General features: G+C 40.4%; 1 protein-coding gene across 2 annotated transcripts; it reads right to left on the bottom strand.

Moving 5' to 3' along the window:
* LOC113119867 (ETS domain-containing transcription factor ERF-like) lies at positions 1-27,719 on the bottom strand. Of its 2 annotated transcripts, none has more exons than XM_026289580.1 (5): positions 27,195-27,719; positions 10,202-10,436; positions 4,327-4,442; positions 3,288-4,225; positions 1-3,200 (listed from the first exon to the last, which is right to left on the bottom strand). In XM_026289580.1, the coding sequence occupies exons 1-5, from the start codon at positions 27,214-27,216 to the stop codon at positions 2,643-2,645; spliced, it is 1,869 nt and encodes a 622-aa protein (XP_026145365.1). In that variant the 5' UTR covers positions 27,217-27,719; the 3' UTR covers positions 1-2,642. The 2 variants fall into 2 exon arrangements, with proteins under 2 accessions (XP_026145365.1, XP_026145366.1); XM_026289581.1 differs by having other exon boundaries at positions 10,202-10,421.

Raw genomic sequence — 27,719 nt, 5'->3', positions numbered from 1 at the left:
TCTGTTTTTACCTGTTTTAATGAACCCTGATTACAGTTTTAATTACAGGAGCAAAAGAAACCACATGAGAAACTAAAGTATACATGGTTCTTTGTAACGTCAAGTTTCGTCTCTCTTTACAAAGTATTACATAACCGTCGAGAGACCGATGGAAAGCTTTAAGAAAGAAGCAAAAGGAGAGAGACCTTGAACACAATTAAGAAATTATTGTCTTTTTCTTACATCATCCCCTCAAAATGGAAAATATATATTTATATATGTACACAACCAGAAAAAAAAAGATTAAAATAAAAATGTGATCGCATAATGTCACCCTACCTCTTCACCTGGTTTTCTTAATTACAACTTAAAAACCAGCAATAATACAAATCCAGAGCACTTTTATATCATGGTATCAAAGAGGGTAGAGGAATACGCTTTATTAAAATGTTCATCTCAACAGGTTAAAATCCAGGTAAGGGGTACAAACGAAATACCAGCAATAATATCAACATTAAAAATGATAAATGGTAATATAAACAAACAAAAAAAGGTATAATAAAACAGCATTGTTTATATTGAATAGAGAGCAAGAGGAAAACAAAGTATTTTCTAACAAATAAGGCAGCTGTCAGTTTAAATACAGATACTGAACCGGTGTAAGGCCGCCAAACAAACTCCATAAAAGTAAAAAGAAGGGGAAAAATGAGTGTTAAGTGTGTCAGGTCCTATACTTCCTCCTTAGATGAGGGCTAAGAGGCTGGATGTCCACTTTTTCTAGCTGTCAGTTTGTTGAAGTGAGGTCCCTTTCTCGAGGATGTCATTGACTATGAAGTCCCTTGCATTTTGCTGCGAATCGAGCTGGTTGTCGCCAAACGCTAAGCCAAATAAGATGTGTTTCCTGTTCGATCTTGATCACTGTAGATAAAGAACAGCCTCCTACAACTAAAACACTGCAGAGAGACTGAGACGGAGAACGCGAATGCGACGGGTCGAGTTTAAACTATACATGGACCTTATAAGGCCAAGGACAGCTGTGCCATTCAGGGTTCTCAACGATTGGTCAGTTATGTTTAACTTTGTCTATAACAACACTTTTCTGTCACAGTAAAGCACTGTAGGGCCCTGGAACCAAACGAGTTACCATATAGATTTACCTTCTGAAATATAATTTGTATCAAAACCAGCGTTTGTTCTTTTATCAAATATATACGACTATCGTGCAATAAAGTGAGAATATATGGACTCTAAATGCTCATCTTATTTAGGATGCTTTCTTTTAAGGTACAAAACTAAATAAGGCATAAAAGCAGTGTTTGAGGTCAGTTTCTAAGGCCTCTCCTGTATGTGAGTCGATAACGTGTCTATAAAGCAACCCATTGAAAAGCACTGGGCGGTCAGTCTTCCATAAAAAGGCACAAATGTTTGTTCATTTGAAGGCTTTATATTCAAAGACAACCTGTTGGATAGAGGATGTGGGGTGTGGGGTGGTATGCCTGAGATTAACCGCCAACAAACCGTGAAGATTTGCATCCTTTACAAAACAGCAGGGTGTACAGGATTGTTTAAGTGGTTTTAGGGATGATTACAATGATTAAACCATAAAGCGCCCTCTCATATGTTGCCCCAATGTTCATATTACGTTCCCTCAGGGTTAAAACTGCATTATAACAAAGGAATAAATAAAGTTGGTGAAGGAATAATCGTATGAGATCTATAATTTGTCATCCAGCTGGTGGTCATGAAAACGGACTAACATATATAAAAAGAGTCCCCCAATGTATATACATGTGTTAAGATACGTAAAGAGGTTGTTGAGTGGTCCCGTCAGCCGCTGAGCTTGCTGGAAAGCTGGTAAAGTTGGTGTCCGGAGTCGGCAGTGAAGGCTGATAGCACGCTAGCGTTAATGGCTCTGGAGGCAGTCAAATGAAGGGCCTGGTTTGAGAGTGAGAGGCAAGCTGGTTCTGCAAAAAGTCTGGGACTTGAATCTTGGTATGCAAAAAAAATGAAAGCGTCTGTAATCGCAAAGTCTGAGAACTATGGTTGAGTTGGAGGTGGAGCCAGCATAACTTCCTGCATTTATCACTTCATCCAAGAGTGTCTGTTTTAAATAAGATGATGTCCACTTGCCCGTGACCATGTGACTACATTTCATTTGCATGAATGACGAGACAAAAAAAAGAAAAAGATCACCATCTTTACCCATATTTTACAGGGGTGCACCAACGTCCAGTTTAGGCACTTCTGTAATCTCTTGATTTACAAAAAAATATGTATTAGGTTGATCCCTAAATCCTAACGGAGAACTTCTTAGGGGGAAAAAAAGTGTCCAAGTGTCCAAGAATACTAGTGGGATGATGTTAGTCTAACACAGTAAACAAAAAGGAATGGGTTTGGGAAGCAAGGGGCTCTGACTAAGCTTGGGAAAGGGGCCTTGGTACTTAAATGCATTAAAAAAAAAGAGATGTCAGTATTAATAAATTTTAGTGTTGCAATATTTTGAAGTGAGTGAACCTGCATGTACAGAAGTTTAAAAGATGGTTTGGGCATCCGAACATGCTGAATGGATGGTCTTCACGCAACTTCTGAGAGCAACAGTCGCCTTCAGCCCTTAAGGAGGACAGCTATGTGTTGGTAAGTTTATGTGTTTGACCGCGTCTTCTTCAGCAAACGTCGTTTTCTAAAGACAGCTGTGCTGTTGCTCGCTGCAGCTCAGAGCTCACTCTCCTCTGGCCCGTCCCCAGTTGTGCAGCCAAAGTCTCCGGACTCTTCCGCTCTCCATTTTCCTCCCCCAGTTTAGGCTCCAACTCTTGGGTAAGTTCCTCCCTCTCTGCCCTGCTCTTCTTGTCCTCAGCCTCTTCAGTTTCCGCCTCCATTCGCTGGTCCTCACTCCAGCGGCGTTTAAAACGCAGCTTCAGAGGAATGCAGCGTGTTCCCCCGGGGCTAATGGGAGCGCCCTGGCCCAGGTTTAATTCTCGGGGTTCTGCTTTAAGACCTAAAAGATTTGCCCCAACCCCTGAGGTTGGTGCAGCTGGGGTCTTGAAGACGTCTTCCTCGAGATCATCATCATCAGTCATGCGATCGTGGTTGGGTGGAGGTGCAAGGCCACCGTTGGGGTGAGGAGGGGAAAAGACATCACATTCGTCGTCTTCATGCTCCTCCTCGCTGATGTCGGTGACCTCGACTTCTTCCTCCGATTCCATGTCTGAGATGGGCTCAACCTACAGAAGAAAGCAAAATGAGCGTTACAGAAAACCATTTTCATTCTCAAAGGAGCTACAGTGTGGATTTTTTAAAGGTCAACGTACCTTGATCTTTGGTGGACCAGCTGGGGTTGAGTTGTTGGTCATCATTCCAGATGAAGCAGAGTTTGAGGATGCACCAGGCTCCCTGCTGTAAGAGAAGGAAGCAGCAGCGCTGCCAGAATTTGGGGCATGTCCTGGTCCAGCCGAGTTTGGCCCGTCTCTCTGTTTGCGACCCAGTGGTGGTGGCTGTAACTTGAACTTGAACGGAGAGAGATGAGGCTCCTCAGCCTGATGGTGCAGAGGGTGACTTGACAGGTGTGGACCTACACCCGCTGGCCCTCCCAGTCCCTTGTCTGGGCGCTGGGGCTGCGGGATGATGATGTTGGGATAGTGCAAGAATGCACGGGGACTCAGATGATAGTTGTAGACACTCTGAGTGTGAGCTTGCAGGTAACGCTTCATGTCTTCTGGATTGAACGAGAAGTGGGAGCCCAGCATGGGTGAGAGGGATGGAGAAGGTGTGTAGGCCATGTGAGATGTAGGGGTCATGGAGAGAGCTGGAGAAAGAGCAGGAGCCAGCAAGCCTCCAGTGCCTGGGAGAGGGGACACTGGGAATGGAGACATGGGATCAGGGTGGACCCTGTGTGGGGGCGCATGGGGCCCACTCCTGTGGAGCCCAGTTGGGTTGGGCGGTGCACCGTAGACACGGAACAAGGAATCATGGGATAATCGCGGATGGAGCAGGTTTCTGAAGGCACGGTCGGCCTGGCGGTCGTCACCGGGAGCTAAGCCAGTTTCTTCAAGCTCCGAGTTGGTGGAGGTGCCATCGCTGCAGTCGGAGACAGAGCCACGAGCTATGCGTCGAGGCACAGCACTGAAGACACCAGGACTGCGCAGTTCCTCGCTAGGAGAAAGGATGTCCGATGGCGTGGATGGAGGGAAGCGGAAATGAGTGCTTACCCCTGATGGGACAGGCGGTGCACTTTGAGGAACACCAGAACCTATGAAAAAAGTTGAGAATTTTAATAAATGTTTTACTTTGTACATGAAACTAAATGGGTGGGTTTCAGAAAGATTGAGTTTGAAAAGCAGGGGTCTTTACCTGCAGAGCCCATGTCAATGAACGGATAGTTGACCAGCACCAGCTTGTTGAAGTTGAACTTGTAAGTGAATCTTTTCCCTTTGGTCTTGTGCAAGATCCTTTTGTTGTAGTAGTATCTGCAGAGACAGTGTTGGCATGGTTACACACTTGCCAAAGCCATTATTAGGAGTCACAGTTTGTTGAAGGCCTCCCATTTTTATGTATTTTACATTCTTGTACTTGTTAGACTTTGCAAAGGAAATGACCAATTCAGAGATGAAAGTTACAATAAGTAAATCTGCATATTTCATAAAAACAGAGTGACTGGTTTTTGAACACATGAAATTATAGTTTTCATGTACTAAATAATTCAAATTCTTGTCCGAGACTGAAAACTTGGGACAAATCCCTATGACTGTGACGGTGGCAGATTTTTCCACTGCGGTGGTAATGGATCAACTACTGGTGTTGCGGTGTGGAGATGGTGGTGAGGTGTTATATATGTAATGTGACTGGTTTTTGAACACACACACACACACACACACACTCACACATATAATATTAGTTATATTTGTAATTTATGTATAAATATACAGGGTGTGATTTGTGGGGAAAAAACTGGGATGATGCCTTTGAAAACGTATTAAATGCATTTAATATGATGGAATTTAACGTTATTTAACATGATCACAGTTTAATAAAACATTGTGTGTACATTAGGCCTATTAATTGTAATGATTTCTTTTCTATGATTATTCAAACAATAAATGATATAGAGAAAGTGAGCAAAGAACACAACAGAGCTTTTCAAAACTCTGAATCAGTTAAAGCACTGCATTGCAAAATTATTCACCGCTTCGAAGTGCTCTAATCGGATCGCGTATCACAAATCATTTGATTCAGATCGGGACTTCAAACAGTGTATGATGAATCATTTGATTCAGATTGGGACTTGTATGTATATATGGTCCTATAATTTTTACACATATAATAAACGAGGCTAAATTATCTATTAGCAAAAATGCATGTTTATTTTAGCACTTCTGTCATTGAACATGCAGCCTGCAGAACACTAAGATAAATATCTTAGCCTAAATAAGAAAGTTAAATACACCCTGTGTAATGGATGTGAGCGGTGCGACACAGCAAAATACTATAGAAATCATTATAATCAGTGATGCTGCACTGTATGCGGCGCAACACAACATAACAAATCCCTAACAGTAAATTGCCTCGTCCTGTTTATGAAGTACTGGCACAAAGTTAAAATGTCCTGGGTAGAGACTCAACCTGTTGCGATGCGGCAGTGTCACGTCTGTAGTAAACATGGTTTAATTCATTATCTGCACGTGCTCTCTTTGAAATCGTAATCATTGCCACATTTCTTGTTAACATCTTCAATTTATCGTCATCTCATTTGTATTTGGCCAGTTTGGAGAAAACCGAGCGTCACCAAACCTGACCAGCCAGGCGCTTGCGATCACAGGAACAGGATCTCAATTCAAGTCACCCATCCAAGTGTGTACAAGTGTCTCCGTGATATGAATGGAGATGGCTCCAGATCGGCAATGTAGTATTTGGTTTCCCAAATCCATCGCCCAACACAAAATTAATTTGCCTCATGCAGAATAAACTGTATTTTCCTGCATTCAAACCTTCCAATCTTAAGGAAACACTGTGTATGTCGTTTGAGGTCATTTGTGAATTAGACTACCAAAGACCTATAGTCTAAATAAAATTCCTATTATGCTTGTTATAGAGTGCATGACATCACGTGTGCTATTGTCGGTTATAGTGATGCGGTTGTCACAGTAACTGTCACAGCTCCACAAACCCCCAAACAGAATTTTAAATTTAGCTTCTGAATACTTATGAAAATTCTATAAATAAATGTCAATATTATTATTCAAAATTCTATAAAAAATATTTGTAACAAATTCACTATATTCTTTCTCAAATTAGACTGGACTTAATGTAACAAAAAATAATCGTTCAAATAGCAAATTACATTAAATCCAAGTAATGTAATGTAACTTAGTAAAGATAACGCGCACACTGCTTCTTATGCTTAAATGTTCTTAATTTTAAACAGATCTGTTAAAATTCTTGTATAGCCAAAATTCTATGATCATATGCAGCACATGTCAGGAAACAAAATGTCAGACCAGCTCTTCCAAAGTGAGAAAAACCAAACCTTTTCAAGTTAAAGTCCGACGTAATTACTATATCGTTAAGGAGCACTGAAGGTTATTATATATAACACACACACTTTAAATTCCTCCATACATGAAAGGTCTCAGCCAGCCAGATTCAGATATGTGCAGAGTATACGTGACTTCATGGATATTTGATGCTTCAGATGTTAAGATGATTTATGGGTTGAATGTGTTTAATTAAGATGTCACTGAGGGTGCAGAGAGTACATGTGGGAGAAGACATGATTGTGATATACAATGATGTGTGAATCAGGGCACTGAGAAGTTCAAAGGCACATACTCAACCAACAGAGAAAAGGGCACATACACAAACCTTTGAAGTGCATTTGAACTTGCTTCAAAAGAGCACAAGAACTCTTAAGCATGTCTGTATTTGCACATGCGTGTTGTGCAGACATTCACATTCATGCAGTACATATGCGGTTGAGTGAAACGGCTGATCCATATGACCTTTTGTTTACTTTCACTAAGCTTAACACGGATGACATCCATTATGAAAGCAGTGGTCTGGTTCTATGATGGTCTACAAGCAGCATCAGGTTATCAGGTAAATACAACGAGCGTGTACATGTTGTTTTGCATTGTCTGTTGGCCTGCAGTCTGTTCGTTTTCAACAGCGTAACAATGAGACGTCTGTGCAGCCTGGAGTCTGTCTGAAGGGTGTTTGAATTTTAGTGAACACATGCAACCTCTTAGGTATGAAAGAAAAGAAAGCAAAGAGAGCGCCTTCAGGCCTTTCTTTCCCAAATGACTCATGCTGAATGTGCACACTTTTCACATATTTGACAAAAAAAAATCTACAGAATAGATTTAATGGTAGTAAAATGGGTCAAACTACACTGAAAGTACTGTTATTGGTTGCTGATGAAAGCACGATGAAATTAGCCAAAAATTGTAATATCTGACCAACATTTAAATTAACATTTATAGACCAATTCGATGATCAGCAAGTCGATGATGTTTTTTCTGGGTGGAACTTTTTAAATTAACAGCCTACGGAAGCCATGAAATTAAAGAAATAAAAGGAGGTTATATTTCAAAATTCTGAAATTATTCTTGCAATTCCGAGATTATCTCTCACAATTCTGATAAGGAAGAACAACTCGTCATTCTCTCATTTCCCCTCGGCTCATAAACATGAGTTTATATCCCTGACTGAAATTGACAAACTTGTTATTGTTGAGTTAAATTGAGTTATAAAGTCTGAACTAGGAGGTATAAACTTGCATTTGCAAAAGAAAAAAAAAACAACAACTAATATTTGTGATATAAAATTTATGTAAAATGTTAGAAGTAATAGGTTTAAATAGTATTTCATGCTGTAACTGTAAGGTTAATATAATAGGTCCCCTATGAATTGCATATGTGAATGTTATAAAGACCTATTGTTTAAATCAAATGTATACCTTAAAATTGTCACCCATAGTCTGTCCATTAAAACATCTGTGTTAACTGTAAATGGCGTCTTTGACAACAGTATCCTATTAAAATTATTTGCATTATGATTCTGACATCCAATTATTTTTGTTCTCTTATTCACAATAGTACTCTATTTGATTTTACCCATTTCCCTCCATTTGTTACCTGCGTTCTTCTCCCACCACTATACGTTTGCAGCTGCAAATGACGTAACCGTGATGTCTACTACAAATTAGTTATTCAAAACTCATTTAAAATGCAATCATATACTTAGTGTCTGATGGTATTACTATGGGGTTTTTTTTATCATTCAGTACTATGTTATACTTTAAAGTTGCTATTGTATTCTGGTTAGTTGCTAGTTTCTGCTTACTGGCCAAAGTCAAGAATTTACAAAATGCAGCTAAAACACCAGAATGTAGTTCATAATGTTAGCCATTTGAACAAACCATTAAACTTGAGTAATCGTGATGTTTACCTGAATAAAAAATACTAAGGATTAAAGATTTGAAGAATTTTAGAAACACTGGCAATCAATTTTTGCAGAAATCTGCAAAGGTTTTGTCCGAGGATTCTGTGTGGGCCTAAAAATGAAAACCACAAACTTCACAATTATGCGAATGAAGAAAACCGGCTTCAACAACAGAGCATGACAAAGTCAAGATGAGGTCACAGTAGAATGTGTGCATGCTTTTTGGAGTTAACTTGGAGGACATGTTTTGTGTCCTCCACATGTGCTGAACAGAGCCAGTTCCTCTGTGTTTCTCAGAAGTGTGACACTGAGGAACTTTCTGCTTTACATCTGAACTGTACACAGCTCTCTGCTGCCTTTCTTCTTCCCCCTCCCTTCCTCTTCCATTCATATGTCCATATTTCTCTTTGAGAAATGAAAGAGTTTTCTCGGAAGTGGAGGATGCACACTAGTCCTGTAAGTGATGGCTGATGAGCACTAAGTGGGCTTGATTATTCTGGGATGGTGAAGGCAGGTTCAGCAGGTTTGAGTGGGCATCTGCTGGTTGCCATGGTTACCAATCCAAAGCATTGAATAACACGAGGAGACAGACAAACAGGCAACTGGACAGACTGCGAATGACAGACGAGGATGGAAAAAGGCAAAGGCGGAAAAATGGTATACAGGGAGGAACGCTAACACAGAAAGAGAAGCGCAGAGGCGTTGTTGATGAACACAAAATCAGTGAGAGCACACAAAATCAAAGAAACAAAGTGCTCTAGACTGAGCAAAGATAAAACTGGCAGCAATATTAGTCTACCTCAAGCTGAAAGCTTTAGTTTACAGCAACCACATAGTCGCAAAATTCACTCATTCTCTTTATACCAAACTCTATTGCGCTGTCTTGCAGTTCCAAACTATTGTGAGACGAAATGTTCTTTAAGTGAGTGAGATTAATTGCACTTCATGCTAATGGTTACTAAAATGAACCTCAAGAGAGACTTGACATCAACATCAATAATGTGATGCGGTCAAGTTGCTAATCTATGATGCTATTTTAAATTAGCATAAACGGCATCATCAGCCTGGTGGTTAGCATTTTGCTAAGCTAACACTCTACTTTAATGCCATCCGTCAAGAATACGCGGTCTGTATCGGTTATCTTTCGGCAGTGTGTTGGCACATTGTTAAGCTGTCAGGCTGTGTTAAGTTATCAAGTTGCCAAAAGTGAAAAGGCCAAGGATGAGAACTATAACGCTAACTATATAAATAAGCTTTAGTTCTTATGACAGCAACAGCATCCACATTACTGCTAAAACGATGATGAAACATTACTTTTGGAATCACTTTCAAAATAATTAATATTGAACGATAAAAACACTGACAGCCAATCAGAATCTTTCATTTGACCTTAAAGAGTATTTAAAGTGGCAGACATCATAACTGCACGCTTATAATATACATAACATTAATGTTCATTGGTGTGGGTGCTAATAAAAATATCGTCATTGGTGTGAATAGACCTACCTCGCGTTTGATATTTCCAGTTCATTTTGGAAATTACTTATTTCGGCCAACATCTTTGATAATATTCCCAATCTTTTTGTCACATCTCGAGCAGTCACTACATCAGTATGGTTCTTATTGTTGTCTAGGTAGGCAGCTCACTTTGTTTTTGAACGGAGCCATTACCCAAGTTCATTCAGTTACTCTAATACAGGTGTTTTCATCAGCAAAGATACAGTGGGTGAAAATGACACATTATGAGCACAAGTGGCATTACAATGGGATTTAATAAGCAGATCCTCACCTGAGCGCTCGGCTGAGCTTGTCATAATTCATCTGGGGCTTGCACTTGCGGGCGCCCCACAGTCGTGCCACCTCGTCCGGGTCTTTGATGACGAATTCACCGTAATCCCCCTGCCAGGCGATGACATCGTGGTACTCCTCCTTCCGCAGCAGCTCCAGGATGAAGTGCCAGAGCTGGATCTGTCTGGAACCAGGACTCGACTCCGGCTTATAGGCCCAGTCTGGGAAGGCAAACCCTAGAGGTCAGACACAAAACACTCTTGAGAGTCTTGCCAATTCGATGCAATCTAGTCAACATTTGGCGAGAGTAAAGAGAGGGCATGTTTCGCCACATCTTATCTCAAATAATAAGAGGTTGTATTACCTCTGCTGTCTATTAAATGACATTAAGCCAAGAAAACGATACGTTTCCAAGGCTGTAAACCTTTATGCAGACTGACTCTCAGGATTTTAGTCTGGTAAAAGTTTGTTTAGGCGATTTCCATTTATCTCTCAATCACCTCCAAGTCTGAATAAGTTGTAAGAAATGCCTTCGTGTCTAGTTAACGAGCGCTTCGATCCTGAATCCTTGAGGCAGCAGTCAAAATAACACTCTTACACACACACACACACACACACACACACACACACACACAGAGATGGTACACACTCTACTTTTAGACTCAATACTTGCAGAAAACGAAGCAGGAGGCTGCTGGAGGCGAGACAAAAACACGGCCGTGACTTTAAGGGTCTTTTGTCTCATTACAGGAACTGTTTGTGCTTTGGAGACGCTAACACGGACAGACGGTTACACAACATGCTAAGTGGCAGACCTATTATGAATCCATGCACAACGCTGAGTCAACGTGACATCGTGAGACGGTTCTTTGAAACAAGCATGAGAAACACACACTTGGACGAGTGCGAAAAAGCCAGACTCAACCCAAACGAGGTGAACCTTTTCTGCTGGCTCTAAATTAAACACAATGTCCTATTAGAAAAGAAAAAACAAAATCAGGGCAAAAAACAATGAAGCAAGATTCTATCTTTAAGGCGCGCTATTTCAGGTGGGAACGACCGAAAATAACAGCATAATTCCCACAGTCGCACACAAAAGAGAACAAGAGGGTTCTGGCGCACACGACGTGTTGTTGTGCTCACTGGAATGCCCCTTTCAGACTGTTTAGAGCTTGGCTGCTAATAAAGACTGTCGCCGTGTTAGGCAGCGAACGCAGAACAGCTCAGCACTACCGCCACCGCCAACCGCACACATGTGCTGCGGGGACCCACGCTGCGCAGGGGGGCGGTAGGATGACTTGGACACCGTGGGCTGGTACTAACTGTCCGTGACAACTGCTGAACAGTCAGCAATGTGGCTTGACTCATGATTGAGATGTTTGGTTGAGAGATCTGGCAGATCGGAGATGGAAAACTCACTTGACCCACAGAAAAGCAGCAGATCAGTTCCACTTCTTGTGATAAACAACACAATCATATGAGCAACAAGTCAGTGAATATTTAAGTTTCACAAACATTAAGTTCACAAATTTGGTTAATATATAAAGTAATGATAACTTGCAGTTCAGTAAGTGAGTCAGATGTTGATTCAGTAAGCACTTAGCAAGTTCGTCAGATTGATTCAGACCAGCTCTTAAGAGTTATTTACTCATGAATTAGACAATGTTTCTGATTACAGCAAATAAGAGAGAATCAATCGTGAATGGACTATACAGCTTGTACTGCATGTTATTGCTTCACTAAAAAGATTCAGCTCATAAGAGGTATTTGTTAATCAACTCGACAGAAAGATGCGTTTTCGCTATTATTCAGCGAGAGTTAAAACAATCAATTCAGACTCCAAACTCATATTTGCACCTGGACTAAAACTCAAAGACTTGATTCCTTTTGCTGTGTGTTGAAGATTCAGCAATGCAGGAAACACTGGCATAACCACAACAGAAGTGATACTCAAGGTATATACTAAAATAAACCCACCAACTGGGCCTGTATTTTTGGTGCCTTTTTCAAAGAGATTTAGGCCTATAGGAATGCGACTTCAAAAGGTCTTCTCATCATCCATCACCATTCATGCCAATTTTACCAAGACATGTCACATTAAACGGCTCATATATGATTAGTTGTGTGCTTGTGGGACCAGACCTCCACCGAGTGAGTGGGCACACAGAAACACAAAGCATCCCACAGTGTGTGCGCGTCAGCACTGACTCACGACGTATGCGTGAGTGTATTTGTCATTCAGCTTTCACAAGAAGTGCGCCTTTTCCATCCACTCTCATACCTTTTTCTCTCTCTCGTGCGTTGGGTCCCTGGCTCCCACACTATCTCCTAGCAACAAGACACTTTAGTGCTATAAAATGCACGTTTAAGAAAGAAAAAAACTGAATGCAATTAATCAATTAATGAATGCACAAGCTAAAATATTCTAAAGTACATTTGATTCGAAAAAACAAAGAGATTAAAGGGACCGTTTCCCCAAATTTGAAAATTCATTAATGTCATTCAAACCTGTATGACACAAAATACAAAAATAGTTTTTCAAGAAATATCTTGACGTTTTTCGTCCATACAAGTTTCAATAGGTTCCAAAGTTGTTTTGGACCCCACTGACTTTCACTGTACGGACAAAAACATTCTTGAAAATGCCTTCTTTTGTGTTTTGAAAAAGAAACACAGTCATAGAGGTTTTAAATGACAAGAATAAATTTTACATATTTGTCTATTGTCATATATAAATTGATATTTGATCATATGTAAAGTAAAATGACAGACTTCCCTTGAAGTAGCCAATTCTATTTATTGCTACAGTTTTACTTAATTTTATAAAAAATCTTTGAAAAGTACTACATAAACTGCACAATTTGACTAGTGGAATGAGTTCTGTGCCAAATTTTAATCCATGCGCTCACCAGAAACAGTAACAGTGGTGTTTGCTCAAAACGATCAAAAAAGAAAGCGACAACAGGCAATAGGTTGACAATCAACAGGTAGACATCCCTTAAGAAGAAGGGACATAAAATAAACCCCAGACGATGGCGAAACGTCAGACTCCGGGGAAGGCCGAGGAATGACTTTACAAGAAACCGCTCTGAGGTACTTTCAAACAAACCAGTGTGCCATTTTTTTTTTTTTTACATAATACCACAAGCCCACAAGACAACTTTGCGCGTGCACACAAACACACTCAATCAAAGCGCAATAACAGCTAAAAACAGGCACGTCCCCTGGTGTCTGTGGGTTCTGCTGGGACTGCTGTTTCTCTGACTGTTACTGTCACTAATGGGTATGGAGTCAGGAGACCGCCAGACGAAGCCCTCGCTTGACAGGGCACTGTACACACGCTTACAAAAACAATATGACATAAGCCTTACATGATACCACCTGTACAAACTGTACCGGCACGAACAAACAAACCGGCTGACGAACATCTGACCAAGCATTACACGCAAGTTCAAGGAAATTGGATGCTAATATCCACATTGGCATCGTTTTTTTGCCATTTCTGTTCATGAAGTCTCTAAACACAGCACCTATTGCCTTCGTCTCTGTTTACGATTGGCGTTCAACTGCATTGGCTCTTTTTTATGGCGAGGCCGTGACGCAAGTACGAAAAAGAAAAACAAAAACGCCGTCCTCTGCGACTCTGGTCTGTATTTAAAGGCTCAGAAATGTTTAGGGCCCCCGCACTCATTCGTTCTGTTTCTCTCCATCTCTCCCCCACTTCCCTCCCTTCCTCCTATTCTTTGTGGGCTCTATATTTAGGCAGAGGAAAAGGTCGTTCGCCATCTACTAATGATGGTGGCGACAGGGAAAAAAAGGGTACGAGTGTGTGCCAGCATGAATGTGTGCATGATGAGTAATACAAAAGAACCATGAGCGGCTCTGCTGCCTAAATGTTCCTCTTACAATCGACAGTGTCACTCTGCCTTGAAAGATACTGACGGTCGATTGATACGGGGCACGTTGGCGTCGGTCCATGTACGTTCAGCAGTTGGTTGCACTGATCCGAGCTGCGTGGAATGAGTCAGTGTTGTTTTGCGTTAATAAGAACGCCCCCGACGAAAAATACAACAAAACCCTGCAACTGCATGTTTACGTGTTTCACATTCTCTCTGGGAAATATGGATCTCACCTTCTTATTTGGGTTAAGACGACTCCCTGGAGGCTTTGTTTAGATACACATAATCAGTCATATAACAATGACATAACGACTGGAGATATGAGAAATATTTATGACATATGCAATGTTATTTTGTCATCGGTACAGAATTGGTCAGTACCAAGAAAGTTGTGATAACACTTTTACCAGCAGTTTTGTGCCTGCCACTGGTCTCAAATGACATGAAAGTGTCAAGGCTGCGCTATTTATTGTAGCATCTCTGATTTAAAGCCCAAGAATAGAATACCAACATTAGTTGAGGTCTTGTGATTGATTTATTTTGTCTATTTTTAGATTATTCTGTCTGTTTAAATGAATCACTGATGTATCAACTTGTTTGCATCATCACTCAAAAATAAAATTAACTAAAAACCTATTTAGGTAACAGATTTTCACAGATTTATCAATTTATTTAATAATTAGCAAAGTAGCATTATGGGCGTCCCAAGTTCGAATACCTTTCCCAACCTTGTTAATTCAACTACACGTTCAAAAAAAATAGAGACGTCATGAAATACGCTGTTGAAATCGTTTGAGCAACACGATAGAAGGCTCCGCTGACCAGCTATGCATTGATGCTAAAACAGAGATGTTGCTTTCCTAGGACATAACCTATTTTCACAAATATATATGCCTCGGCTTGGAGGACAGATGCAAATAATCGCTCTCTCTCATTCACTGTTGGTTAGGCTTGTTAAGTGCAAATCTATGGAGCCTCTACTAACTTGTTTACTATTCAGTCCACATGCATGAAGTGTAAAATGAGAATGGCATAACCTTACCAAACCAAAATACGTGGTAGCTGTGGTTCTTGCATTCCTCTGTGCAGAAATTGGTAAAAATCAATAAAATCATTAAAATATTTTTTCTGTATGAATGGCCATTTACACAAAGGACGATAACTATCCTTTTTATTTAATAATCACTCTAATTTTATGGTACTAGGCAAGTCCACAATGATGCTGCAGGGGAACTAAATCATTGTATAAATAATCACTTCTAGAACTAATTTCTCCAACTGAAGAATGATACAAATACTGACAGCCAATCGGAATCTATTAAACTTTAAATATCATAAATATCAATATCATCCATTGGTGTGGATGCTAATAAAGCATTAACTAATAGTTAATATTTATAGTTAGTTATCACTCTTAAGTGTTAATGGACGTTTACACAGAAAAAAAGTTTAAACACACTGAACAGAATAAAGTGATCAGTGGACAGACAGACAGGGAAAGGGGAGGATGTGGAGAGAGCGAGTCAACCAGAAAGAGAGAACAAACACTCAGGTTGAGAGGAGAGGATCAAAGCGTCGGCCAATCATCTGTAGATGCACAGCACTAGCCTGCAGCCCTCACATGATCGCCGCCATGCACTCTTACATAACACGCTGTGTGTGTATTTGTCTGCCCACAACAGTCATGCCTCCTCTTGCCAACCCTGATGGAAAAGGTTCAGGGTTGTTGCCCCTACCATGCAGCAGACAGGCACTCAAATCCCTCCGCTTCATCTCTATAACCCCCAAAGAAATAACAAGCTTTCGGATGCATTCGAGCCGCCGGCACGGTGCTAACTGGAGAAGGTGTGCTGATACTCTGCTGGTTAATCTCTAGTTACCTACTGAAGGGTCAGGCCAGCGGTGTGAGTTTCTTGAGGACACTGACCAGACTGGAAAAAGACAAAGAAACTGTCTGAAAGTGGATGAATGATACATGCAGCCAGCCAATGAAATTTGCTAACACAATTGACTTTAATACTGCATCGAAGAAGAAAAGATAATAGCTACAAGCAGTTTACATGCTTCCGAATGAATTTTCATTGATTTTCCGTCTGTGCTAATAAAGTGCCACCACCAAGGCGCAAAGGTTTACAGTTGCACTTGGTTGCAAAATGGATGCTAATTTAATATATAATGAAGACGGCTTACTTATGCATTAACATTTAACTAGAGTTGTCTCTCTAAACATGTTTTTAATGCAAAAAGAAATTCACCAAATATGATGTCAATATCACTTTTATATCAATGCACAGAACAAGGTTGAGTAAATAATCAGCTTTCTAAGTAACACTTAAAAATGAACGGTGTGGTTGCAAGATAAACACTGTAACAGAGCTTTAATTTAGGATGTGTTTGTCGACACGCTGCACAACTAGCTCATATGACTGAACAATAATACTCGCCTGTGCACCGCAAGTGTGGCATTATCACTTTAACTGTAAATAAGTCAAGGTTGATTAATCACAGCATGCTATTTCCGTCAGGGCCATTGCTGAAGTGTACAGACGCATGACAACGTGCAAAACGAAATTGAAAAGCATTGACAGAATTGGCATCAGCAACAGGTTTACACAGATAGTGGCATCTCTAGAATAAAGCAAAGCTAATTCAGAGCTGACAGAGTGAAACGCCACAGACACAATAAACAAGCGATTAAAGATTTGCACCGAATGCACGCAGATAAATGGCTAATATTAAACTAATAGCATTTTAACTAACTAAAATAAATAAAACACTGACCAAATATTTTTTTAAATTCATATTAAATTTAAACAATTTAATAATAATAATTAAAAACAATATTTAATAGTAAATTTAAATAAAATGTTTAGATGCTCAAACTGAATTTACATGTCACATTATAATGTACAATCATGTATAAATAAAATTTAACAGTGCTATTAAATTATAAGTGTTAGATTAGATTAGTTTAGGTTAAGACTTTAACTTGAGTGCTAAAAAACAGTTTAAAAAGAGGAGAAAATAATCGGTACGGATAGCTAGGGGAAATGAGCATGCACAATAAAAATAAACCAATATTGAACAATACAAAAATAAAATTAAAACCATAGCAATAACACAATTAAATTGAGAAAAACAAGCTGGTGATATGGTGGCAACAAATACAGCATTCCAATTTATTAATATAACATTGACATTTTTAACGTTAAAAACTATTTTTAAGCCATTAAAATGTGAAATGCAAAATGGTAAATTAAAATAAAATAAAAAACCCTGAAAGAAATTCTTGATTTTTCCACACACAAGCATAGACTCCACTATCCCAACAGAATGAAAATAATGCAACAGGCAACCTGTGCCAACACACTGCGTTATAGTCAAAATACAGATAATCGGTCTCCTTGATCTAAAGTGTGTGATACTGCGCACTTGGACAGGTGTTTTGGGAACACTTTAACCCAAATATGAGAGAAACTAGGGCAAAAGGGATCAAGTGTTTGATTATGTTTGCACGCGTGTTATCCTCCGCACTACGTGAGACTCTAGGTCATTTTGCCACCCATGTCACAGCGTGAGGGTATTTCCCACCCAAGCAGCGACTGAAGAGCACCTTGTGTCCCGAACGCCTTCGCCAAGGAGGAGCCATTAGCTATGTCTAATACTTTCACAGCTGTGGCTCCGTAAGCTAAACATCTAGTAGCTGTTATTTTCATGTCTACAATCTTCATGTCAACACCAGCGAGACCAAAAACTCCAGTTACCGGCACATGGCGGTGGAGACAGCGCTCCAGATGTCCGGGACGCCGACGGCCAACTCTGCCCAGACAGAAACCAGACGCGTCACAGGGGAGTTCCTCGTAGGGATATGATTAAATCAACCATAAATGGTCAGGCAGGGCGAGTTTCTGGGCCAATTTTCCTTGCTATGTGAGGACTGCCGAGCATGAGGGAGCAGCCTGCGACGGCCGCCTGCCAAACAATCCTTACCAGCAGGCCTGTGCAGGTCTCCTGAACCGCGTGTGCACTCGCTAACCGAGGCGGCGAGCATCATCGGAAACATTAGCTTGTGCCTCATATGACACATCAAAACTGGGCTGTTTGGGTTCAATATGTAAGATGAACATAACACCTGAGACTATATGTTTTTTCATGTGTTTTGTTCCAACTAAAGTTCATTAATTTAACTTTAGAAGAGGTAAAACAATCTACAAAATACTGAAGCAAACACCAATGCTTGAACAACTACAACGAGTTTTAAGCAAAAGAAAAAGTCAATCTATTTTGGGTATAATTTTGTCAAACAATTCTTCAAAAGAAATGATAAACTATAATAATCAAGTTATCCTGATGAAGTAATCCTAAATTATTAATCAAGTTAGTATATTACAGTCAATACACCATAATCAGTTTATTTTCCAGGGTTAAAAAAATTAAGTATGTGTAGTACATTGGTAAATTAATAAATGCCGACCACCATCCTTTAAATTATCCTACAAGTCGGCCTCTAATTAGAAGCCTATACTTGATGCAATCTCTTAAGAATTCAAAATGGGTATCGGCCACTCAATAGGAAACGTAACCAATATTATACTTGAAAGAAACCTTAAATTTAAGATATTAAAAACATGATTTACCAATGCAAAAAAATATATATATTTTGAAGTAAAAAGCAGAAAAGCAAGCCCTTTAGTTGACTGGTAATGTGGAATTGGTACAATTCAATCTTAAAGTCTTCCAGCCATCATGTTCTCTTCATCCGAGTCTTAAACCACACACTCCAGTGGCCTTCGCTCAGGCAGCCGAGCAAAAGTCATTAAAACCGCCGAGGTTGCAAGGGTGATAGTGGCATTATGTTTTATCAGTGAGATGTGGATTTCTAATATCTTAGAGTAAAGCTTTCATCCTGGCTTTATCTCCAGCTGGGAGCCACTTCTACATGAACTTTTAACCGATTTCCTTTCCTTCCCCCACTTCTGTTGGCACTTAGTCATGGCCAGAGAAGATCAATCGAAGGAAAACCAGTGCAGATCTGCTTGATTTTTCCGGTTCCAGATACCGGTTCTAGATAAGAGACCCCAATAAACTGATAAGAAGTATATGCCACAAAGTTCAACCTAGATGTTTTTAATGCTGTCTCTACATAGGAGCATGACTTTCAAGTTAAAAAGAGCTTTTCAGCAAGTTTACCAAAAGTCATCAATAACTCAATCGAACATAAAAGAAGGAAGACATATCAAAGTATTGCTGACTTTGTATGGACAAAAAAATAATAATCATGTACTGGGAGACTTTTAAAAAAAAAATTTGGGGGGTGGGGGGGTCTACAGAAGAAAAAGGCATAGGTTTGGAATGCCATGACAGTAAATAAATAATGCCAGGATTTTAACTTTCGGGTAAATTATCCCCTCAAACCTGAGATACTCCAACGTAGCGACATTATGCATGGTAATGCTGATGACTCGAGGGAAACTAAAGCGAACCTCACCCTCCTGGTCCTGGAGGGCAGGTGGAAGTCAGCCAGATTGAATCCAACTACAATCACCAAGCTCAGCGTTTTCTCCTTGATGCTCCAAACTCATTCAGAGTAGCTAATTTTAACTGCCATTATGCAGTCTGTGCCAGATTATACAGGGATGGGCAGGACTGACCGAGAACTCTTCTCCAGAGTTGCCGAAAACAGCAACACAAACTTAAACTGACTTAGCTGAGCAATAAACATGGTGTGCGTCTGTCTCGCCCCGTCACTGCACTCCCTATTATTGGTCTGTTCAGAAGACAGCTTACTAAATTCTCTACGATGTTCCCTCCCAGTTGTGGGCTTTGATTCTGATTCTTCCTCGTCCAGTTGTCGGAGATCATTGTTCTATTACTGGCCTTTCCACGTGGCTGCAACTGGCGATAGACGCCATACCTACCCCTTGCAGCAATGCAAAAGCTGTGCAAGTTTCTGTCTTGTTGAAAAAACGAGGCGTATTCGCTGGTGAACCCTGCAATTTCCATGATGTTTAAAACAGGATTTAAGACAATTCTCCAGCAACAGCATCTAAAAGATAGCATTTAACACAAAGCTCTGCAACTTGTTGCAGCACGTCTGAAGACGTTCTCGGTTGACGTCCCCATTGTGAGATTTACCTGTGGATTGGGGGATGGGGACAGGTACTCAACTGATATGCAAAATCGGTCGAGTTAGCTAATGTTGACTGAAAGATATACCAAAAAACAGCATCATTCAAACCTTGAATGCTGAATTTGAAGTAATGGGTGGAGCCAGCATTGAGATAAACCTAAGCTTGCATTTTGCCAATGATGCAACGTCTGATAACATGAAACTGCAAAGTGATTGTATGATTTCAAGCCCTGGTACCCTGCTGAGAGCTGTGATTGGTCCACATCAACTGCAAGAAAGCACCATTAAACCCAAAGTCTGGCCAGGAGACAGTCATCTGGGCCCCAGGTGATTCTCTAGATTGAATGTGTGTGACCTGGCTGAGAAGTGTGTGTGTGTGTGTTGTGGAATGTCTAAAGAAAAGCGAACAAGTTTGAGAGTGTGGCAGACAGGAGACTAGGTGTCTGAATATCTCCATGGGGACCCTGGAGGCAATGCTTGGTGTGTTCAACCTCCCCCATTAACGACCAACCACAGCAGGCAACAACTATGACTTGCATCTCACCTCTAAAGTCAACAAGAATTGGCATTTACAACCAGTTTTATCTAAAAAAAAAATATCAGACTATACTGAAGAAGTTTAAAACATCTTATAAAGTAAGGAAATGAGCAATGAAACCATTTTAAAGTTTCTTTAAAGAATGGTGCAATTTGGTGCAATTTGATGCTCAAATTAGCATGCATTTTGGTCAAATTTTGGTCAAATCTAAAAGAAAGAAAAGCTCTAATTGATTGGACAACCAGTCACCTAGACATCCCTAATTGCTAAAGTTAAAACATTTTAATCTTAAAAAGAAAAAAAAAAGTGTACCGAAGCTCATTAAAACCATGAGTGCGTATTTAGAAAGTAAATGGGAGTCAATTTTGATTTCACATTGACTTTAATTCCACTTTCCACCTCCGTATCAATGTGTAGTATTACGTAGTTTCCTAGACACTATTTTGTAGAGTAGCACAATGACTACAGAGCGCTGCGTGTTCAGCGCTGATACCACCCATCTGGAAAGAGGGTTGAAATAAAAAAGAATTAAGAACGTAATATCAAAAAAGAGAATAAGAGCATGATGGAGTGGAAAAAGAAGTGGCGGTGTGGGGCCGAGAACGAGAAGTCAATAGATTGCCTCTTTTCAAGTTCTGTGTTGTGGTTAAGTCTCTAGACTCTGGCTTCACTTTCATTTTCCTCCAAAGACGAATGCACAGACACACACACAGTTGCTGAAGGCACACGCCGCGGCTCCAGCTGTGGGATTAGAACGCCGTCTCCACGATCGCTCCCCGTTTTCTCTCCCACCCGGGCCAAGACTGCAGCACCAAGAACCCTCGCCAATCCTTTCCCCTCACTGCTAATGGGCCTTTCATTTACAAGCTTTCCATTAGCACGCAGACATCAGGCCTCCGCAAACTATGCATGGCCACATGTCAGTCACAGCCACTAGCTCTAGATGAAGTTAGAATGAGGCTAAATGTCCCATTGAGGCCGGCACGACTTTATAGGTCGTTCTACCCGAAACCACACGCTTTAAAGGTCTGGAAATCACCTAAGAGCAACAAGACATCAGAATTCCACTGAAAACATTCAGTTCGCGAATAATTTAGTCTGCTAATACTACAATTTCCACTGTTCTGCAAAAGTGGCTAAAAGTTCCACTGCCACATTCAGTGGCCTACACGGAATCAGAAACCCACTGACAGGTTCTGAAAGTACTCTCTCCTCCACGCAGACCTCCATGACTCAGATCAGGAACCCAGATCGAACCTGCGTGAACCCTATGTAGTATCAATCATGATCACTGACTCTCTTCCTCTCTGTCTCTGTATTCCCAGCTGTGCTGCACCAGCACTGGATCCTGCCTGCAAAAATAAATTGGTTGCATAAAAATAAAAGTGGGAGCGAGTCAAAGTGGCGTCACCACAAAGATGGCAGCTCAAGAGACGGAGAGAGCGCACAACTGTGAGAATTAGGAACGTGTGTGTGTGTGTGTGTGTGTGCCGCCTCCTTGAGTGTAGGCTGGTGTATGTGTGTGTGTATAATGCAACACAGACAGCAGCCATTAAAGTGGAATGTGGGGGGTCTGGGCCCCACTAATAAACTATGAGCTCCACACACATATGCACACAAAACACACTTGAACCGTGACTTCTTGTCTTCATTACAACCATATTATGGGAATAGGGTGCGCCATTGTAACAAAATCACCCTGATTTATATTTTTCACCAAAATGATAGTTAAATGACGGAATCTAGAATCTTAGGATAAAATCTATTAAAGACAAAAATTTGTTCAATTCTATAAGCTGCATATTTAAAAGTTGAATCTTAGAATCTATAAGACAAATTCAAACATTTGTTCAATGCAATTCACTTACAAGCTATGAAGAAAAATAAAAACTTTAAAACATAGGCTATATAGCCTATACATAATAATCAACAAGTCTTGCATGTAAAGAGCAAAGTTTTTAAATTTAACATTCGCAAAATAAATGTGCACTAAAAGATAAATCTAGAAAAACAGACAGAAACTACTGAACTGAACACATCAGGAAATAAATGAAGTGTAAATTGGAACTATTTTTAAACAAAAACTTCTGAGAGAGTTTTACGATGTAAACTGTCCAACAGCTAAAGCACAACAATTCTGATTTATTTCTTTTTTATTAAGAAAAGTGTATAAAAAAATGGACTAGTCAGTTGTTGGATGACTAGTCATCCATCCTGACTCATGCATACCAAAAAAACACTTGTATCATTAAAAATAAAATATTTAAAGCCACAAATATTCTGTACAAAAAAGAAAACATAAAAAGTGTTTACACAGAGACCATTTCATTTTTTAACCAGTGAACAATCCAAACAAACTGATTTATTACAACAAATAGGACTTCGCAATACTTCATATGAGAGACAGAGAGTTTAGACAAGTGTGTTTGATTATTTGCCATAATTTGTTTGCCTGCAGTGTGCAATATGACGTGACATAAAAACCTGATTTGTGGTGTTTGTGACGGCAACAAATCTTCCCAACCTAGTAACCCAGGAATTTATTTTTTTGCCCCGTTCTTCCTTTTCAGATCGAGTTCTAAACTGAAAATAAACTCTCGAATGCTCACTAACACTTAACAACTTTCTTCACCATAAGCCTGGGCACAAACTCCAAAGGGGAACGCTCTTGAAAATGTCAGGGAAAGTATACACATTGCAAACTCACAAATTGTAACACGAGCGTGACCACACACACACACACACACCAAAAGGACGGCCAAAGCCACACGCTCTCACAGACAAACACATGAGGGGGGAAAATCTGTCAGCCGCAGTCTCGACAAAACCTAAGAGTTCCCACCAAACTGTGGTCTCCACTAGACACAACACTCCACAAGTCGGTTGAGCTCAAACCTCGGTTAGCAACCTGCTTGGCACGAAGATCCAGCGTGCATGGCATTAGAAACACGGGCACCTGAAATGCAGATTAAAGAAAGGTGTGCCGCTAGATGACAAAGCACCACCTGAACTCAACACCACCTGCGTACTATAGAGAAACTACGATACGATGAGCATGCCATTACAAACGCCATTGCTCATCAGAAGATCAACCCTGTATTTCAAGAAAACTAGCTTGAATCTGACCGAAAGGTATTGATTTCAGACTACAAACAGACTGACTCAAGAAAGATAAAAAGAGAAGATATTTCAAGACCTTTTGTACTAAGATGAGCCATAATATTCAGGTCACAGTGATTGAATCCATCTTTAGATGCTGGAAAATGCCTTGCACAAACCCAACGGGATGTCCTATGACAACAGGAGCTCATCACAAGCTTTCATACTATATAATATTACCGTCTATATTTTAAGCAGAAAAAATTGAGGTTTCAGTTTGAACTAACTTTAGCTCTGGCAGAAGTCATCCTTATTCAAATGGAAAAATAATAACTCATGTGTCTATTTAATGGGAGGTGGAAAAAAAAAAGTGTACAGATGTGACGAGGAAGCTTCAAAGTATCTGGTGGCTGACATCTAAACTTCACTTCTGCTAGGATAATTTTCCAAATATTCAGAAAGGAAGCTTAATACTTGGGGAGAAAGTAACTGTGTCATTATAGGTTAAACCTTAGTATACATCTAGTTTCACCGTGTGGCTGGGTTATATGTTTGCTATAGACGGTGTTTCCAGGAAAAAACACAGGCCAGGAAACACAGCCAATCTGCTGAGCCACATAAAACACACCAGCCAATCGCATGCACACTTCCTGAGCAACTCTAGACAGGTTAAGTCATACTGATTACACATGTTAACTCAAAAAGCAAGTGTAGTTTTCTAAAAGAAATCCAAACATTTAAAACAGAGAAACAAAAGTTTCCTCCAATCCATACTCAACAGTTTGTTACTGAAGGTTTTAGGGAGAATTTAGTACAGCATTAACACTCATCTGACTGACTACTGCTTACAAAGGAAGAAAAGAGTAAAAAAAAAAAAATGCAAAAACATCCAGATAGTAAAAAGAAACACCCATGGCATGTTCTTGCCAATGGAAGAGTGAATCATACCTTGCAGTGAAGAAGAAATTAAACACTAACACCTACGCTTAGCCCACCCTGACCTAGACCCTCCTTTGAAAAATAATGGCATCCACCGCCACCCTCCCAAAGCGCTGGCTAATTGCCCATGTGGGTCCCTTAAACTTCATACGCTGGAAGAGACAACAGAGAGCCCGGTTCCAGATGTGAGACCCACATGTGGCAAACTGTTGATATAATGAATAACGCAATTGGAAAAAGGCACCAAAAATAGGCCACTTATTGGCCTACAAAGCAGACAGACAGATATCGCGCTTAGCTGGGCAAGAGTTGACGGCCAAACTAGAGTGCCAAAGTGCAAATGACTGATGCAACGGTGTATCTTTTTGCATAAACCCTAGTGAGAGGCACACTGGAACGTCAAAAGCAGAGGTTTAATGCAAAATGAATGTGTTTTTTCTGTCAATTTCAGACAACAAAACTTATCAGTAGAAAAAAAAAACTCACATGTGATCAAAGCTGTATGGCAGTGAGTTCATTCCAACACAATATTATTAACCGGCAGGTAAAATAGCTGGTTTAGGTGACTCTTTAATCCCTTGGGTGGCAAAGTAGCTATTCAAAAGAAAGAGGCCGATCTCATCGCCCCAACACAAAGCCTAGGTGACCTGGGCGGGGAACACCTCGCCTGAAAGGAACAATTTGATATGGCACAAAGACTAACCGTACACCTCATTTCCGCTTGCAGAAACTCTTTTCACCTTCTGTTTATTTTCCAATCTTAAAGTAAAGGGTTGGGTGATAGATTAAATCAATTTCAGCAATACCTGACCTACATGTTGGGCATTGTTACCCACAATGCACTTCTCATGCAGGAACACCTAATGAAATGCCCCGGGTCGATGAAAACGACTAATATCCGAGACTTTGTGAGTTCTGCTACCTTTAAAACCCCACTCTGTTTGGAGTTGACATGAGCTACTAAGCGTGTGCAGAACCCCACCTCTGCACACCCACGCGAAAACGCAGACTTGCGTCCCAGACACGACGCACAACATGGAAAACTTCTACCATACCATAAGAAGGCTTACTTTATACTGCAGACCGAATGAGGGGGAGGACGAATGGAAGAATTAGCTAATGGTTTAATGCATAAGACCACGACTTCAGCGTTGGTGGAGCTCAGACACCCAACAGAGACTGAACTGACATGAACTGCCAGCGTTTTTCCATACAAGCAGATGAATATTTACCAGGTTCTTATGAATCAAGCTGCTGTAAAGCGCAGATTACAATGCTTTAAGATAACAGATGCACAAGGGTGGTATTACAAATAGTCACATGAGTTAATCTAGTAGTAACATGAACTGAACTCAACATAAATGATTATATCTTTGACATGTTGGTGTTTATATTACAGTTACATAATGTTAAACTGAAAATGAAAATCTTATTACGTTCCTGCCCAGCTGAAGGGTACAGAAAGAGGTTTTACCTTGTCAACCAGATCAAGCAAGTAAAAATGATTGTCAGCTTAGCCAAAAAGAGCATCCATATAAAGTAAACAAAGAAAAGCAGGACTTGTAGCTGAGTGAAACATTTAAAAGACATTTAACTTCACACGTTAAGACCCTCTAAATGAACTGAACACGACAGTAAACACAAACAAAGCAGAAAAGTGAAATATCTCGTGTAAGATCCTCGAGCTCACACAGAGAGGCGCTGTGATGGGACGCACTTTCTCTGGCCCAAATGGCTGAAAGTTGCTCGCAAATGGTGGATGCCATACTGGATCAACACAAGCGGTTATAAAGGCATTATAAACACCTTTACATTCTCTAATAAAGTTTAATGCACCTGGGAGCGTAATGAACGCGTTTACCATGTGAATTATAACTAAAACAAACCTGGCTGTCTATGTCGGGACCGTTCAAAAGTTGTGAAAACTTGTTCTAAAATATCGATTTTAATATAAGCAGTTTTTTTTATTGTTAAAGGAAGCAGACATAATGACAGCTACACACAAATACATGTAAATGGCATACAATATGGAGGTGATCAGTGTAGCAAACGCAAAAACTGACCCAAAACTCATTATAATTAAATATGCCAACTAACGTTAGCTGCCTGCTTTAGAAACTTTCAAAGCCCTTTAAAACAACATCTTATCGCACACCGGGACTTGTAACACTTGACTGACTTAATACTAGGCACAAAATCGTTTAAAATACGATTATTATAAACGCATCACCCAATCCGAGCGAAATTAGCGGGCTGCATATTTAGAGTGAAACTCATCTAAAACGACAAAAACTCTCTAAAATACGTTATTTGCATCTTGGTTTTCTTGTAACGGCACTGTAAGGTTGGATTAAACCGATCTGTTGTTGTTGTTGTGTGGAAAACTTACCCGTATCGCCCGGGGTCTTCATGTTGGAGAGTGTAGCCGCTTCGTTAGCAGTCGTGCTAACTCAGAAAGAGAGAGAGAGAGTGAGAAAGAGAGAGATGAAATGAACTTCTTCCTCTCGGTGAGCTCAGGATCGCGCACAAAACTTTTCCTCCTCAAATCCAGCCCCTTCACTCGTCCTCCTCCGGTCTGTTTGGGGTTTTCTCGTTTTGTTTTTCCTCCCCAACGTGGAGGACGCTCGTCGCTGCCTTGTGGCCGGACAGACTCGCTCTTTTGCGGTCAGATATCGGAGCGCGTCGTGCCGATGGAGGAGCACCGTGTCCGCGATGAACTCCTGATTACTTCATATACACTGCGAAGTTGCATATTCAAGCCTTCTCGCTGAAACACGAGGCGAAACCGACAAAATCAAAACAAACGAGAAGGTGGAAATGCCCGATCCACTTTTCTCCCTCTCTTTCCACGGACTTTTTCTTTTTCCACTCACTCCGTGTAACTCTCTCCCTCCTCCTCCTCCTCCTCTTTCTG

This window comes from Carassius auratus, chromosome 19 (assembly GCF_003368295.1).
Source record: "Carassius auratus strain Wakin chromosome 19, ASM336829v1, whole genome shotgun sequence".
Lineage (NCBI taxonomy): Eukaryota > Metazoa > Chordata > Actinopteri > Cypriniformes > Cyprinidae > Carassius > Carassius auratus.
This window is presented reverse-complemented; position numbering and strand designations above follow the sequence as displayed.